Source organism: Lissotriton helveticus, chromosome 12, assembly GCF_964261635.1.
Source record: "Lissotriton helveticus chromosome 12, aLisHel1.1, whole genome shotgun sequence".
In the NCBI taxonomy this organism is placed as follows: domain Eukaryota; kingdom Metazoa; phylum Chordata; class Amphibia; order Caudata; family Salamandridae; genus Lissotriton; species Lissotriton helveticus.
In genome coordinates, this window is record NC_136073.1 from 770108953 (window position 1) to 770126691 (window position 17739).

Below are 17739 nucleotides of genomic sequence, written 5' to 3' on the forward strand. Positions count from 1 at the left end.
AGGCATGGCTTGGCAGTTCGGGCTGGACTGTTCCCATGAGGCACAGGGTCAGACTTATTTGCATATGGCCATGTCTAAACTGGGGTGGCAGAGTGGGCTAAAGAACGATGATGGATTGAACCCAGATCTGTTGACTGGGTGTAAGTGTTTGATTGGTTCAGATGCTCCGTCCATCACCACCCCCTTTTGTACCGCTTTGTTCGCCATAAGTTGGCAGGGTATGCTCAGACGTGAGTCCCTTGCTCACTTTGCCACTGGATTCAAGCAAGCCTGGCTGAAGACAGCTGAAATGCCAGAAACCGGTCCTAGGAAGCTTGTTTCCGGTCCAGGGTAGGCATGGCTTGGCAGTGCGGGCTGGACTGTTCCCATGAGGCACAGGGTCAGACTGATTTGCATATGGCCATGTCTGAACTGGGGTGGCAGAGTGGGCTAAAGAACAGTGATGGATTAAACCCAGATCTGTTGACTGGGTATGAGTGTTTGATTGGTTCAGATGCTCCGTTCATCACCACCCCCTTTTGTACCGCTTTGTGCTGTGAGCCGTAGCACAAACCACAATAGAAAATATACACTTTTTAAGCATCCATGCACCATGTGGCAGGACCCATAGTAGAGGGCCCCAGGAGACAGGGGCTCCAAAAAAGCCTTTCCGACAGCCTTTTCATGTCGGAAGAACCAACATGAAAAAGCTGGCAGAAAGGTGGATCGTAATCCCCATGACTGTGCCTGAGAAGGTACCGCCTCCATTGTGGGAATGCGATCTGACTGCCCGAAGGGCTCCCTGAGCACATTGGAAGCTGCCGGTCTGTCCCTCCACCAATGCGATCTGACTGACCTCAGTGTAATGTGTCAGTCTGATTGCTGCCGCAGCTATCGGTGGGACCGACATTGACGTGCCGTCGGTGTTGGTCTCACCGACATTGTAATGAGGCCCTTTGTGTTCTTGTAGTAGACAGTTGGATTGTACTGGTGATAGTCATTTTAACATATATTGTCCTGAAAGCTTTTCATAAATGGAACTTGCTGCAGGATTTCCAGTGTTTCTCTGGCATAATTCTGAGCAATTGATGGCAGTTCTTTGTGCAGGAACCTTAGTGTGCAAACGATTGTCCTTGAATGTTCCCAGTCCAGTAAAGATGATCTCAAATCCTTGACCAATGGGGAGCTTATGCTTGGGACCAGCAGGAGAAGGGCTCATGAAAACTAATTCCGACACAGTCATGGCCTTTAGAAATCAAGAACTGCACCATAGAGCAGCACTAAACATCAGATGTTTGCGCAAAAGCTCCAAGGTATAATATGGGTGTAAAGTTCCAAAAATTACTGCCACACTCAAATTCATATCTGCGTCACTGTCCAATTTGCCATAATGGGGACCCATGTCATGTTGTGATCTCAAAGAACCTTATGTTGGAACACAAATTATTTCTCTTACCCTAATAGATGTAAGTTATCTAATAGAGATCCCTGCATGTCCAAGTGATTATTTTCTGGTGTCAGTTTTTGCAATTTCAGAGAACAGTACAAATCTACCTCTTCCATTATGCTTATGACTGCAAGAGTATCTGCATTAACTTCTTGAGCACAAGACTTTGGCCTGGCCATGCACCTTAGGCCTGGCTTAAACTCTGCTATTGAGAATATTTCTAGGGCTAGAGAGCAGGCAAACATATCCTTAAGCTTCATCATCAACTCAACACACTCAGGGGCTTGTACTGATTAGGGACTGCTTTCAAACCTGATCTTATGTGAACCCTTTATGCACTCAATTTAATTAATCACATTTACCTTGTACCCTTAAAGTAGAAGTGGCACAAAACATTGTCAAGCAGTGCTGTGCAAAAAGAATAATAACTAAAGTAAATTCTTTGCGCTACGGTGAGCCTAAAACTCTATAGCTACTCCTCATTGTTTGTGCCTTCTCAAAGGTTTGGTCCTGATGACTCTGGCCCTCCATCTGTTTACCACCTTCCTGGTTGACTGGACATCCTCATTTGAATAGTCCTACCTTCTGTTTGGTGTTGGCATATGAATCATTTTAATTCTGATCCCTAAGCGCACTCAGCGAAGCTGAAGTAACTTACTGCCTCACTGTTACTGATTATTGATTAGTGAATGTATTATGCCTCATTCTTCCAGACCATCCTATTAAACATGAAGCTACATGTATCCTCCTTTACTTCACTTATAGAAGTACCTTAACTCCTTTTTTTCTTGGAACACAGTATTCTAATCTTTCAGCTTTCACCCTATCACAATCTGCATGATCCAATCCACCAGTTATCTACCTGACCTGGACTGTGACTAATTCCCTGGTACCAGAGAAACCTGAATGAGTTGCAGCATTGGCCTCTCACACATCATATTCTTACAAGTTGAGATTGTCCTTACATTTTTCAGCTTTACCTTGTTTAACCACTCAAATGCAACCACTAACTCCTGCTTCACCTCCAGACAACCTGTCTCTCAATTCAACTATAAAGAATTCAAATTAAGTTTTAGCTTGCAAGTTCTACCTCAGTCGTCTGATAATCTCTGTCTACTCTCAGTGCCCTTCCATTCACAAAGCCTTACTCTCCAAATGTCAAAACGTTGCTCTCATAAAGATCTTTCACTAAGCCATCCCCCATGTATTTAAGGCATATCACCCCCTTGCTTACATTCAGAGTCATTTTTAAAAAAAACACCTCTTTCTCCGAGAGGGTTCTGACTTAAGCTCATCTCATCCTGTTTGACAGTATGATCACTATTCACAGTATTGGCTCCACCGGAGAAATTCGAGCGTACTCCCTAGCAAAGCATTCCATAAAGCTGCACTCAAGGGTTCTTTAGCATCCTGAAAATCAATTTAACTACAGATCCTCTCATTCAAGTTATGGATCACACTGAAAATATGTATGTATATTTTCTTTGTAAATAAGCATTGGTGTATTTTGCCTTTAATCATGTATCCCTACACCATGCAACTCCATCATAGTCAATCTGTTTTAGACTTTTATGTACAACTTGTTGATGTTTGTGCAAAGTTTCTTGAAGAGGTACTTGCAATACATAATCTATACAAACATACCACAGATAAACTCTGAAAAGGGAGGAGGTTCCAGGGTGATTCCTTATCCCACAACTCTTTTCTCATCAGAAGTCAGTTAGAGAAACTTCAGTGTCTATTAATTCTCCAAAGTGGAAGATGTCATTCCACTCGCAGAATTGGCAGAATTTGGCAACTCTGCAATACTCTTGTTAATACGGAGTTCTGGCTAAATGCTGCCAATCAGCATTTGTGACTGAACTTTTTGTAGAGTTCCTGTCACTAGGAGGACTTCAAACAAGATTTTCTAACTCGGGCAGTCACATATGATTCCTATCAGAACACTGCTTCTCGAGTAGATTTTCTACTCGAATGGCAGCAAAATCAACTTGAATGGCTGTGCACTCTTGCACACCACTTAGTGGCACCACCAGTGCTAAATTGCAGTACAACCAGTGTGATGGGCACATTTCTGCCCGTTGGCAGAACGCCACAGAATCTGGCAGAGTTTTTATTTAACTCTGTGAAATTCGGTGGACTGAAATTCCTTGAGTGCTGCCCATTCCTATCCATAATATCACTTTCAAAGGTGTTCCCATTTACTCTTGTCTTAATCAATTTACCTGAATAACTACCTTGCTTTGGAGTGTTCCGTAAAGTCAAAGCAATAAAGTATGTCGATATTTGGGGAGTTTGGGAGCTAAAATTCAAGCCCACCTTCTTCCTGGTAATCCAAATGTTTGGACTCTAACCTCCGACCCCACCTTCTTCCTGATATCCAGCTATTTGTGTGTTTTGAGTCTCTTTCTGATGTCACTTTCCATTTGTTAAGAAACAGATTAAATGAAAGTTTATGTATAACATTTGCAGGACATCTTATCACTAAACTGAAATGCATTTCTCTATCTTGGTAGAAGCTACAACTTTATTGTAAATGAAGACACCAGAAAATCAACACAGACCTTTCACCTCCTACATTACCTTAAAAAGATGGAACAGATTCCCTCCTTCAGATGGAAGAAAGGCAGTTTCAGTGTGGTATCTCAGTATAGCGTCACTTCTCCAGTCTTTCATCGGTGTGACATTTGGCACATGCCACACGGCTAGATCCTTTGCTTTGATATCATAGTAGCCAGGATTCTGTCAACAAAGAATACATTTACACATTTATCAAATACATACAGTTAAGTCTTACTTGTAACCAAACTTCTCCTAATCAATCGCTTATACCAGTAAGACATGTTGGGGAAACAAATAGAATTTTTTGTAGACCAATATATAACAGTATTGATGTTCAATTGTTGTCCTGCATGACTTGCTTAGATAGAAACTAGACTCATCATCTACCCTTCCTTTAACCCCTTCCGTGCTCATGCGTGCTCAGCTCATCATGAGGCACGGTGCTCGGGTGCTCATGACGAGCTGAGCTTGTCATGAGCCGTGGAACGCTCACACGCGGGGATATTTCCCCTACTGTGCTGAACCTTCCACAGAAATGGGTGTGGCCATGACGACCTCAGCTCGTCATGAGCACACGAGCACTGTGCCTCATAACTAGCTTAGCTCGTCATGAGCATGGGGGTGCTGTGCACGCCCCTCTCCCCCCAGCACGGCGGGGGAATGAGCCCCGCAGCCAAAGTGTTAAACCACAATTATCTTGGTAAATCTCTAAAGAAGCTACTTCACTGCTTCATTTATTTCTTTTTTAGTATGTTTGTTTTCAAGTCCATAAGAAAACAAGATGAACAAAAATATGAAGTAGGGCGTCTTCTATTTATTGTCTTTGCTTAAACTATAACTTCCTGATTTGGAATCATGGAAGAATTCTTATGTTGGTGGATTTGCAGAACTGTTTCCCTTCATTGCCTCCCTGACCTCCTCTATCTGTTCTCTGTGGCCAAATAATGGGTCTCTCACAAATATATTTGTCTGCCTTCTATTTTGTTCTGAAAACGGAGTATTAGGAATTGACAGTAGGCCACCTGGGACCTTAGCTAACAATATTTTAATTGTGGGCATGTGTTACTTACAAAATTATAGGCATCCAAATATCTGCACCTCCAAAAGTGGAACAGCTTCCAATATTTTAATTGTAGAATTTTATGTCTCACCCTCCAAAAATTGAAATGATTTCCCAAAATTTGAGCATTGGAATTTAATAACTTCTTCTCCTAAAAACGTTAATGCGGGACTAAGTACCAATTTTTAACAACTGAGATTCCAGGGAGTTGTGTTTCCATGCAGCCATTGGTACACATTGCTACTCAACCCAATCTACGAATTGATTGCCCTGAGAAAGCTCGGCCATAAATGGTAGTTTAGACCTCCATAGCACTTCAGTATGCCATGCAGAAATGATGGCATGTATCGTACAAGTAAAAAACAATCCGAAATATCAGATAAAAAAAAACCTAGCTTTCAAAATGAGTCACTTTCAGCATTGGATGTGGCTCACACGTAGGAAACAGAAAAAAGGGGGAGGAATATCCTTTTTCTTTAGTCCCCTCAATCACCAGGGTTTCCTCACTGTGACATGCTTCATCATAGGGGATTCCCAACCCGCTGCGGGTTGAGGCGTGCTACAACTAGCGCCACTACGTAGGAGCACTTTTTAATTGTAGACTATGTGTGGTGTCATGTGAAAAGGGAAGTGGGTGGAGTGGTGTGAATTAAAAATACCCTACTAGTGGGCGAGAAAAAAACTTTATTCGTGCTCCTAGTGGATATATTAAAAGTGGGGTGGTTCTCTAGGTGAGCTGCTCCTATTATGAGATCAGGACCCTAGTAGAAAGCCAACTAGTTTCGAGCTCTACCCCTCAGCTCTTCTTCGGGACATCACAGGGTCCAGCCCTGTGAGTACCCTATAAAAAAGTGAATATATGCCTAACAATGAGCAGTAGTTAATATATATACATACGACTCTTCTGCAATTCAATGGCGTATCTGTAGAGAAAAGTATTAACGTGTGGTGAATAACCTTTACAACGAAACTATTACAACGCACTACCATTACAACGCGGTCATTACAACGCAAACCATTACAACGCATTGCGCTGGGGGGCGCTGTAGGATAGGGAATAAGTTTAATTTTCTATCCAACACCTTCCCTAGTGTCCACGGGGACTGGAGTTGGAATAGAAAATTATACTTACCACTATCCAGCACCTCTAAGCGCTCTGCGTTGTAAAGGTTTGCGATGTAAAAACCGCGTTGTAAAGGCAGGCATTGTAATAGCCTGCGTTGTAACGTCATACATCCTAACGTGTAGACTCTAGAAGGATTTCCAGGTCTCGAGTTGCTTTTACTGTGAACTAAAAAAGAGCTGGTTAGAAGTGCCTATTTGCTCAATTTTGTGGCGCTCGTGAATATGAGCGTGATGTCCCTAGAGGGAAAAAAGTTACAAACACTGTATTTACATGCACCGTTTAACCCTCGTGTTTTATTGTCCTTCAGGAACTCGAGTGTGAAATAAAAATTATATATACAGATATATACAATGACCACGGAATAGTGCAGTGCCTATATACAACACAAAACACAGACGCACAACAGGGGGTAACATACGTTTTCTAAGGCTCTAATGGGCCTCTGGGTCATTCAAGGGAACAAGGGAAAGTCCGCGGAACAATCTGTAAAGGTAAATGGTCGAAAGTTAGTTTAGCGCGGATCTTACCAGTATAGCCCGGGCGTGCCGTGTGTCTCAAACACGGTCGCCCCATTGACTCTGTGCGATATTATAAACATGGAAGGGTCTTACTTGTTATGGAGCTCTTCCTCGCTGTCAAACCTAATCGGCATCCCTCGAGACCGGCAGATGCCGTCTCAGTCTTGGGGGCTCAATAAAAAGCTTTCCGAGTTGCCGCCCAGCTTCCTGTGGGAAACTAGACCGCGGGTGATCTCCCAAGATGGCCGCCCAGCTTGGAACAAACCGGCGTCCATCTTTAAATACTCGAGAGGGAAACTAGTATGTTTTAGACAAAAAAGCGTCAATAAAAACCAGGAAACAAACAACATGAACACAGTGGGACACAGATATATTTATTTATATTTATTTACAGTGTGGTAGTTGAATTTAAATCATTATATAATGACTAACCAATACCCCTTAGTGGTTTAGTGTGAGGCGTTAATCAATAATAAATACCCAGTTTGGAAAGGTTAGTAATTAAAGCTAAAGTTGACTTATGAGTGTCTAGCCAATAGGCCCCATGGAATGGCATCATTCAATCTGTGGGTATCAGTCTTGAGCTTGTACACCCAGCGATGTTCCTTCTCCAGAAGACATTTTTCCAGGTTGTCCTGTCCATTTAGATGTTCCAAAATTACCCAATTCATGTCGTTAGGTGTGTGGCTCTTTTCAATGAAATGAGATGTCATTTTTGTGGTGCTCTTTTTACATATTATGTTGCTTCTGTGCTCCACTATCCTCGTACTGGCCTTTCTTGTCGTCATGCCAATGTAGTGTAGATTGCAAGTGCAGGTAATCATGTATACTACGCCAGTAGTGTTACAGTTAGTGACATTTTTGATTTCACACGTCATTTTGTTGTTAAATTCAATTTTCTTTTTCACACTCGTCAAATGACACACACTGCAATCACTGCATGGGTAGTGTCCTGTGGGTACCGTGGTGATTGTTCTTTGTTTTAAGTTCCTGTTCTCCACTTTAGGGCGTGTATGGACAAGTTAGTCTCTCAGGTTTTTGCCTCACTTGTGACTAAACATTGGTTTTGGGATATCTAGATTCCCACAATTCAGAGTACGCCAATGTTTCTTGATGATTTTGGTTACTCTGTCAGAAGCAATGTTACATGTAGTGATACAGATAGGTCTTTTTTCGCCTGGTGTGTCCTTGATTACCTTTGGTTCCAATAGTGCCTCCCTATTGTTGTTAGCAGCTCTCTTTTTGGCTTTTTTGACCAGATTCACTGGGTATTGTCTGTCAATAAGTTTTTTTGTGAGGTCATTCGCTTGTTGATGGAATGCATCTTTTGAGATACAATTGCGCCTTAATCTTAGAAACTGTCCGAAAGGTAGGTTCTCTTTTAATTGTCTCGGGTGGAAACTGTCGAAGACTAAGAGGCAATTCCTTGCAGTGGGTTTAAAATGGGTTGTGGTACTTAGGGAATCGCCAGTTGCCATGATGTTCAAATCTAAGAACACTAAGTTTGACCTGCTCATAGTGTGTGTGAATTTAAGGAACGGATCATGCTGGTTAAGCCATACTAGAAATTCTAGTGCCTCCGTCTCTGTGCCTTCCCAAATGAGTAGGACATCGTCGATGTACCTTTTCCACAAACTCACATGTTGTTTATGTGGGTTGTTATCATTCAGGATCTTTTGTTTTTCCAGTTGGTGGACATACAAACCCGCCACGCTTGGCGCGAAAGTACTTCCCATGCTGGTACCATGGGACTGACGGAATAGGGTTTCCTCAAAACAGAAAAGGTTTTCAGTGAGGGCGAGGTGGCAACACTCAAGAACGACGTGCCTCGGTGTCTGGTATCTCCATGTTTGTTCAAACAGAACATCCTCCAAAATCTGTAATGTCTTAGTATGAGGTAGACTTGTGTATAGACTCTCCACATCCAATCCTATAAGGATATTTTTAGTGGGGTCAAATGGTAAATTTTGGAGTAATGTAAGAACTGATTTGGTGTCCTGTAGATAGGTTTCGGTGCTTTGGATCAGTGGTCTAAGAAAAGCATCGGCAAACTTTGATAGGGGCTTGAGTATTGATCCTATGCCTGATACTATAGGTCTGCCCGGAGGATGGGTTATGGATTTGTGAATTTTTGGTATTGTGTAGAAGTAGGGAGTGATTGGGTTTTTGTTTTCCAGGAAATCGGCTTCTTTCTTTGTTAGCCAATTGTTCGCAGTTGACTCCTCTACTAGGTATGCAATCTCTTTTCTAAGACGTTTGGTAGGGTCTTCGGAGATTTTGGCGTAGTTTCTTCGGTCATCTAGGAGGTTTAAGCATACTTCCCTGTAGGTAGTTGTGTTTTGTAACACTATCGCCCCACCTTTGTCCGCTGGTTTTACTGTTATTTCCTCGATTGTTGCTAGGTTCCTTAGTGCTTCACTTTCAATTCTACAGACGTTATGGAAGACTTTGATAGTTCTAGGATCTATTTCCCCAATGTCTTTCATTACCGCTTTTTCAAAAGCTAGGACTTCCACCGGAAGATTTGCACTTGGTGGGGTAAAGGTTGACTTTTTTGTAAGCTTGTGTCATTTGTAGACAGATTGGTTATAGGTTTGTCTTTGAAAAAGACTTGTAACTTGATTTTTCTTATAAACTCGTTTAATTCACGAGCTAGGAGGAATTTGTCCATTTTAGGGGTGGGAACAAAGCCCAACCCCTTCTCCAGAACTTTTCTTTGTGTTTCAGTAATCGGGAAGTCAGAGAGGTTGACCACTAAGCTGGTGGTTTGTTTGTTGTCAGCTGATCCACTGGGCCCATGCTCCTGGTGTTACTCCTGGATGTTTCCAGCGGTTGAGCCCACTGGACTTGTTGTGCTCTTCTTGTTTTTCCCCTCTGTGGTCCTCGGCCTCTCGCTAAAAAAGACTGTGTCTGTTGTTCTTGTGCTTGTGCATTGTCCCAGAAATTGTTGGGTTGGTGTGGGTATTGTTGTTGGAAAGCAGGGGCTCCGTAGAAGAAATGAGGTGGTGGGGGAGCCCCATAAGGTGGCTGTCCATAATATCCTGGCCAGTTAGGGTTAAATCCACCTCTGTTTCTGAAGCGTCCTCCTCTGGGGCGTCTATTTTTGTTACGGGTGTAATTGTCACCACTATTAGAGTTGACCGAGCCAGTGTCAGAGTTATCAGAATCTGTATTGTATCCCGGGTTTCTATTGGAGGGGATATAATCTTCTTCTGTGTATGGGTAAACTTTTTCATGAGAGAAGTTCTTCAGGTCTTTTTTAAATTTGGTGAACTTGGTGTCTTTGAGACTTATCTTATAGTCTGTCATTTGTTTGTTCAGTTCATCCAGGCGTTTTTTAAGGTCAGTTACGTTTTGGAAGCTTTTTAGCTGTACTTCAATTTTGAGTGCCTCTACTTTCATCTCTTCACTTAGTCTCCCTGCTGTTTTTATGATCAGCACGAGCCAATCCCTGGTACAGTGCCAAGAAATTAGCGACCAATCTGTTTTAAATTGTTTGTCTTGTTGGAAAATGTACGGTTCATCTTTTACTATTAGTCCTCTTGGGGCTGCATTCGCTCTTAGGCATTGTGCCATCATGACACCATGTATCAGGGTCTACACTTGGTTCTTTTTAAGTTCTGATAGTTCATCCCAAAACTGGTTGAAATCATCCGAGTCCTTGTGTGTGGTGTCTGTTAGTGGAATCATTGACGCTATAATTTTCTCTACTTCTTCTTCTGAAAAAGTGAGTTCTGTGATCTCTGCCATTTTGTGGTATGGCACTGAAACAATACCGTGGTCTGTGTAGGGGAATTTTTTTAATTTTTTTATGTACAACGAAACTCCCACAGTTTCAGGCTGTAAATCACGAAATTAAAAAAGCGGTAATGAAAGACATTGGGGAAATAGATCCTAGAACTATCAAAGTCTTCCATAACCTCAGTAGACTTGAAAGTGAAGCACTAAGGAACCTTGCAACAATCAAGGAAATAACAGTAAAACCAGTGGACAAAGGTGGGGCCATAGTGTTACAAAACACAACTACCTACACGGAAGTATGCTTAAACCTCCTAGATGACCGAAGAAACTACGCCAAACTCTCCGAAGACCCTACCAACCATCTTAGAAAAGAGATTGCATACCTAGTAGAGGAGGCAACTGCGAACAATTGGCTAACAAAGAAATAAGCCGATTTCCTGGAATACAAAAACCCAATCACTCCCTACTTCTACACAATATAAAAAATTCACAAATCCATAACCCATTCTCCTTGCAGACCTATAGTATCAGGCATAGGATCAATACTCGAGCCTCTATCAAAGTTTGCCGATGCTTTTCTTAGGCCACTGATCCAAAGCACCGATACCTATCTACAGGACACCAAATCAGTTCTCACATTACTCCAAGATTTACCATTTGACCCCACTAAAAATATCCTTATAGGATTAGATGTGGAGAGTCTATACACAAGTCTACCTCATACTTAGACATTACAGATTTTGGAGGATGTTCTGTTTGAAGAAACATGGAGATACCAGACACCGAGACACGTCGTTCTTGAGTGTTGCCGCTTCGCCCTCACTGAAAACTTTTTCCGTTTTGAGGAAACCCTATTCCGTCAGTCCCATGGTACCAGCGTGGGAAGTACTTTCGCGCCGAGCGTGGCGGGTTTGTATGTCCACTAAGTGGAAAAACAAAAGATCCTGAATGATAACAACCTACATAAACAACATGTGAGTTTGTGGAAAAGGTACATCGACGATGTCCTACTCATTTGGGAAGGCACAGAGACGGAGGCACTAGAAATTCTAGTATGGCTTAACCAGCAGGATCCTTTCCTTATATTCACACACACTATGAGCAGGTCAAACCTAGTGTTCTTAGATTTTAACATCATGGCAACTGGCGATTCCCTAAGTCCCACAACCCATTTTAAACCCACTGCAAGGAATTGCCTCTTAGTCTTCGACAGTTTCCACCCGAGACAATTGAAAGAGAACCTACATTTCGGACAGTTTCTAAGATTAAGGCGCAATTGTAGCTCAAAAGATGCATTCCATCAACAAGCGAATGACCTCACAAAAAAACTTATTGACAGACAATACCCTGTGAATCTGGTCAAAAAAGCCAAAAAGAGAGCTGCTAACAACAGGGAGGCACTATTGGAACCAAAGGTAATCAAGGACACAGCAGGCGAAAAAAGACCTATCTGTATCACTACATATAACATTGCTTCTGACAGAGTAACCAAAATCATCAAGAAACATTGGCGTACTCTGAATTGTGGGAATCTAGATATCACAAAACCAATGTTTAGTCACAAGAGAGGCAAAAACCTGAGAGACTACCTTGTCCATACACACCCTAAAGTGGAGAACAGGAACTTAAAACAAAGAACAATCACCACGGTACCCACAGGACACTACCCATGCAGTGATTGCAGTGTGTGTCATTTGACGAGTGTGACAAAGAAAATTGAATTTAACAACAAAATGACGTGGGAAATCAAAAATTTCACTAACTGTAACACTACGGGTGTAGTATACATGATTACCTGCACTTGCAATCTACACTACATTGGCATGACAACAAGAAAGGCCGATACGAGGATAGTGGAGCACAGAAGCAACATAAGATGTAAAAAGAACACCACAAAAATGACATCTCATTTCATTGAAAAGAACCACACACCTAACGACATGAATTGGGTAATTTTGGAACATCTAAATGGACAGGACAACCTGGAACAACGCCTTCCGGAGAAGGAACAGCGCTGGGTGTACAAGCTCAAGACTGATACCCACGGATTGAATGATGCCATATCATGGGGCCTATTGGCTAGACACTCATAAGTCAACTTTAGCTTTAATTACTAACCTTTCCAAACTGGGTATTCATTAGTGATTAACACCTCACACTAAACCACTAAGGGGTATTGGTTAGTCATTATATAATGATTTAAATTCAACTACCACACTGTAAATAAATATAAATAAATATATCTGTGTCCCACTGTGTTCATGTTGTTTGTTTCCTGGTTTTTATTGACGCTTTTTCGTCTAAACATACTAGTTTCCCTCGCGAGTATTCAAAGATGGACGCCGGTTTGTTCCAAGCTGGGCGGCCATCTTGGGAGATCACCCGCGGTCTAGTTTCCCACAGGAAGCTGGGCGGCAACTCGGAAAGCTTTTTATTGAGCCCCCGAGACTGAGACGGCATCCGCCGGTCTCGAGGGATGCCGATTAGGTTTGACAGCGAGGAAGAGCTCCGTAAAGTAAGACCCTTCCTGTTTATACTATCGCATGGAGTCAACGGGGCGACCGTGTTTGAGACACACGGCACGCCCGGGCTATACTGGTAAGATCCGCGCTAAACTAACTTCCAACCATTTACCTTTACAGATGGTTCCGTGGACTTCCCCTTGTTCTCATGAATGACCCAGAGGCCCATTAGAGCCTTAGAAAACGTATGTTACCCCCTGTTGTGCGTCTGTGTTTTGTGTTGTATATAGGCACTATTCCGTGGTCATTGTATATATATATCTGTATATATCATTTTTATTTCGCACTCGAGTTCCTGAAGGACAATAAAACACGAGGGTTAAACGGTGCATGTAAATACAGTGTTTTTAACTTTTTTCCCTCTAGGGACATCACGCTCATATTCACGAGTGCCACAAAATTGAGCAAATAGGCACTTCTAACCAGCTCTTTTTTAGTTCAGAGTAAAAGCAACTCGAGACCTGGAAATCCTTCTAGAGTCTACACGTTAATACTTTTCCTTTTTCTACAGATACCCATTTGAATCGCAGAAGAGTCGTATGTATATATATTAATTACTGCTCATTGTTGGGCATATATTCACTTTTTTAGAGTGGTACTCACAGGGCTGGACCCTGTGATGTCCTGAAGAAGAGCTGAGGGGTACAGCTCGAAACTAGGTGGTTTTCTACTAGGGTCCTGATCTCATAATAGGACCAGCTCACCTAGAGAACCACCCCACTTTTAATATATCCACTAGGAGCACGAATAAAACATTTTTCCCACCCCCTAGTAGGATATTTTTAATTCACACCACTCCACCCACTTCCCTTTTCACATGACACCACACATAGTCTACAATTAAAAAGTTCTCCTACGTAGTGGCGCTAGTTGTAGCACGCCTCAACCCGCAGCGGGTTGGGAGGCCCCTATGATGAAGCATGTCACCGTGAGGAAACTCCGGTGAGTGAGGGGACTAAAGAAAAAGGACATTCCTCACCCTTTTTTCTGTTTCCTACATGTGAGCAACATCCAATGCTGAAAGTGACTCATTTTGAAAGCTAGGTTTTTTTGGTCTGATATTTCTGATTGTTTTTTACTTATTCTTTGCTGTGGAGGGCGAACCTAGCTTTTTTTTCCTCTGCCTCCCCCTTATTTTTTATTTTTGGCATGTATCGTACACCAGGTCCACCCACAGCTCTACTGCCAACTGTAATAGCTGACCGTAATGAAAAAGCCAGAAACAAAAAATCTGAGGTTTCGGATAAGGAACCTATCTTGGTAAGGTAGATTTTCATCAGTGATAGATGTAATCTTGAAAGGAAAAATGTCCTTTCTTGAGTCCCCTCATTCACCAGAGTTTCCTCAAGGTGACGCTGGGGGTTGAAGCGTGCTGCGACTTGCAAAAATACGTAGGAGCACTTGTAGTGTCGAACTATGGGGCCTATTACGATTGCGGTTTTTCCGCATCCTCCGGGCCGGTGGAAGCCACCGCCGGTCCGGAGGATGCGGAAAAACCGCAATCGTAATAGCGGATCCACCAAAGACCCACTGCCACATTAGGATGGCTGGTGGGTCCTGGTTTCCGTCCGTAGCTTTTCCACCGCGGTTGGCTTATAACCGCGGCGGAAAAGCTCTAATATGGTGACGGTGTCTCTCAGACACCGTCAGCCATATTAGGATGGGCTGTAAAAAATGCTTTTCCGCGGCGGGTTTTCCGCCGTGGAAAAGCATGGGTAACTCCACTGCGGGGGCCCGTTGCGGGCACCCTGAGTGAAGGGGGGGTGGGGGGTGCACATGGGGGGTACCTATGGTACCCCCTTGCATTTGTATACAGAAATCGGCAGGCCGCTTTTTGCATACAAATGCAATGTATGCATTTTTACCATTGCGGCGGATGCAGCTTGAAGCCGCACCCGCCGCAATGGTAAAAATAGAGGATGTGACCGCCAGGGTGGCGGTCACATCCTAATTGCACAGGAGGGAACTCCGCAGGCCATGCGGAGGTTCCCTCCTACTCTATGGTGGCGGATGGACTCAGGTCCGTCCGCCATCATAATCGGCCTCTAAGTGTGGTGCGGTGATGTGTGTGGAATGGAGTGATTTTAAAAATACCTAACTAGTGGGCGGAATTACTTTATTCTTGTTCCGAGTTGATATATTAAAAGTGGGGTGGGTCTCTAGGTCTGCCTGGTTAGGAATGAGTCAGGAGTCCTAGCAGAGTGCCCTGTTAGGACTCCTGACTCATTGCTAACCAGGCAAGAATAAGTGCTCATAGTCGACTGACCAAATCAGTGTCCAATGCACACTGTATGAAATTCAAGAACATTTTATACCTTATAGTCATCACTTGTAGCTCCACTTGCACTCCCAAATGTGTTGTAATTTGCCCAGTTATCATCTCCTTGAGGCAGATTTGGGTTGCTTCCTTGCTGGCTGGACCAGCGGTCTCCTGTAGTGCACTTCCCATACATATTATTTTCATGGACACTTGCTACCAAGGTCCAGCCACCTCCATTGGTGGTCATGTCACAATAAGTCTGATATGGAACACCATCCTCAGTTTTAAGAGTGTAAAGTCCATCTGTAGGGAACACAGGAAATAATGTGAAATGTTCTTAACACTTTTCTTCTAATATTACAGTAATATGGAACACACAAATGTATCGATACAAGTGTTAAGTATTTTGACACTTTGATGAGAATATTGATTTAATTAGACAACGAATCAACAATTGAAGAGACAAGTTGTCCTGAGTTGTTAAGTCACCCAGGTTTCGTTTATCAGTGTGGTGGAAATTGGAATGTGGCCAGTAACATGAGGTACTGGTCAGAGTGGGATTATAGGATTAGCAGGAACAACGCAGACCTGGTGACTTTCAATGAGAGATTGTGGTTGCTGAAAGCAGACAGAATTTCAGGTGAAATAGCAGGCATGCTATGAGGAATACCTTTTGAGGTCTTGTTGAAGAGTTTGGCGGGTGGGTTACTCCATCATAAATGTCATGGAAATCCCATCCGCCTTACTACAAGAGCATTATATCCTATAGCACTTGTAATAGGGTGGACAATATATCCATCACATTTGTGACACAGTAACCCATCTGCCAAACTTTAAATTGGGCTCTAAGCTGGTATCCTTTGCTTGATTCAGATGATCAGAATGTATGATTCATGTTAATTCCTAATCTCTAAGAAGTTCTTCAGGGTCCCACTTACAATACCCATTAACTGTGACTCTCTCCACACAATAACCAGAACCACAGGTATCATTAACTCCAGACATAGAGCTAAAGGTTACCAGGGCACTCCAAAGGAGGGAGAATGACACATGCTACTACCCCAATACATCGATTTTCACATACTATCTTTCAAGAATATATTGGATCCTATAACATGTCTTGTGAATTTTATGTTATATTTATTTTATTTATTTATTTGAAAAGTTTTATATAGCGCTGGCTAGACCCGGAGGTATCAGAGCACTTTACATGAGGAAAAACATTGTTTCAGAGCATAGTTACAAGTTACATGAGTTACTGGAGCGAAGTTACATGCGTAAAAAACATAGACGTAAGGAGGAAAAAAGCCACAAAGGGGGGAGAGATTCAAGGGAGAGAGGATAGGAGCATGGGAGGTAGACCAAGAATGAGCGAGGGAAAGAGGAGGGGTGGAGGGTGAAGGAAAACGCAACCAGGAGATGTGGAAAAACAGAGTCTTACGTCCGGTGTGCTGTGATCCCAGTGGAAGAGGTATCATTCCCACACTTCCGCTGTGCGTGGTTTCCTTTGCACTGTGGACTCTCTCAGAGGGGTCTATGAAACTCCAGGGCATAAATACAGGATCCCTCCCCAACAAGGGGAGAAGGAGTGCTTTGGCAAGGGGTGCCATTCCCACACCTCCACTGTGTGTAGCTCCCTTGATGCTGTGGACTCTCTCAGGGGGGTCTCTGAGACTTCTGGGTATAAATGCTGTAACCCTCCCCAACAAGCGGAGAAGGAGTGCTTTGGTAAAGGGCACACACAATGGTGGTACATTTAGGGATAATGATGTATTGTGTGGTGTAACAGTTTTAGAATCCGCCCATGGGGCATTGTCATTGTCAGTCCAGGCAGTATGTCTCAAGTCATTGGAGATGTTGGTGGCTACTTTTTGGTGGCGTAAGGGCTGCGGCATGAATCTGGCTATACCCAGAGGTATCAGAGCGCTTTACATAAGGAAACAATCTCGTTACAAGTTACAGAATTTCACATTAGTTACAGCATGATTATAGATTCGAGACAGTAGTTACTGGAGAACACAAAAAACAAGAACCAGAGAGACCAATGGAGTGTTGGGAGTCAATAGGAAGAAAACAACAGCGGAGAAAGCGACGAGAACATATGTCTGAAGTCCGGCTGGGTAGGTGACGGCCATAGTGGTGTGCCAGAGCCAATCTCCCCTATAGCTGCGGTGCAGCTCCACCGGGAATCAGCCATGTGGTTGAGGCTCCGCCGGATGACGGGAGGGAAGATCAGGAAGTGACCAACGTTTTGAGTACAGAGACGGGTGAGTGGGGATGGCGAGTATGTTAGGATTGGTAAAGGTTTGTAGCTTGGCTGCCATCATATAGTCAGGCAAGTTGAGTCTGATTGGCCACCGTGGTTCAGCAGCTGGGCATGCCTCAAGTTCTATGGCTTTGTTAAACTCAGTTATGTCATTTATCCTGGGAGAACAACTGGGCCCTCTCAGCTGATTGGACATCTTCCCTCAATGGAGAGAGTACCTAGGTGGGCGCCATTTTAGGATCAGGTTCAGTGAGTTTA

The 17739-nt window shown here is 43.2% G+C and overlaps 1 protein-coding gene across 1 annotated transcript in view; it reads right to left on the reverse strand.

Moving 5' to 3' along the window:
• LOC144797754 (intelectin-1-like) overlaps positions 1–17739 on the reverse strand; it is a 96686-nt gene that overhangs the window by 38560 nt on the left and 40387 nt on the right. The window contains exons 3-4 of the mRNA XM_078668513.1: positions 15271–15518; positions 4010–4168 (exon numbers count right to left, since the gene is read on the reverse strand). Of these exons, the coding sequence (XP_078524639.1) occupies positions 4010–4168; positions 15271–15518 (407 nt within the window). The remainder of the gene's footprint in view (positions 1–4009; positions 4169–15270; positions 15519–17739) is intronic.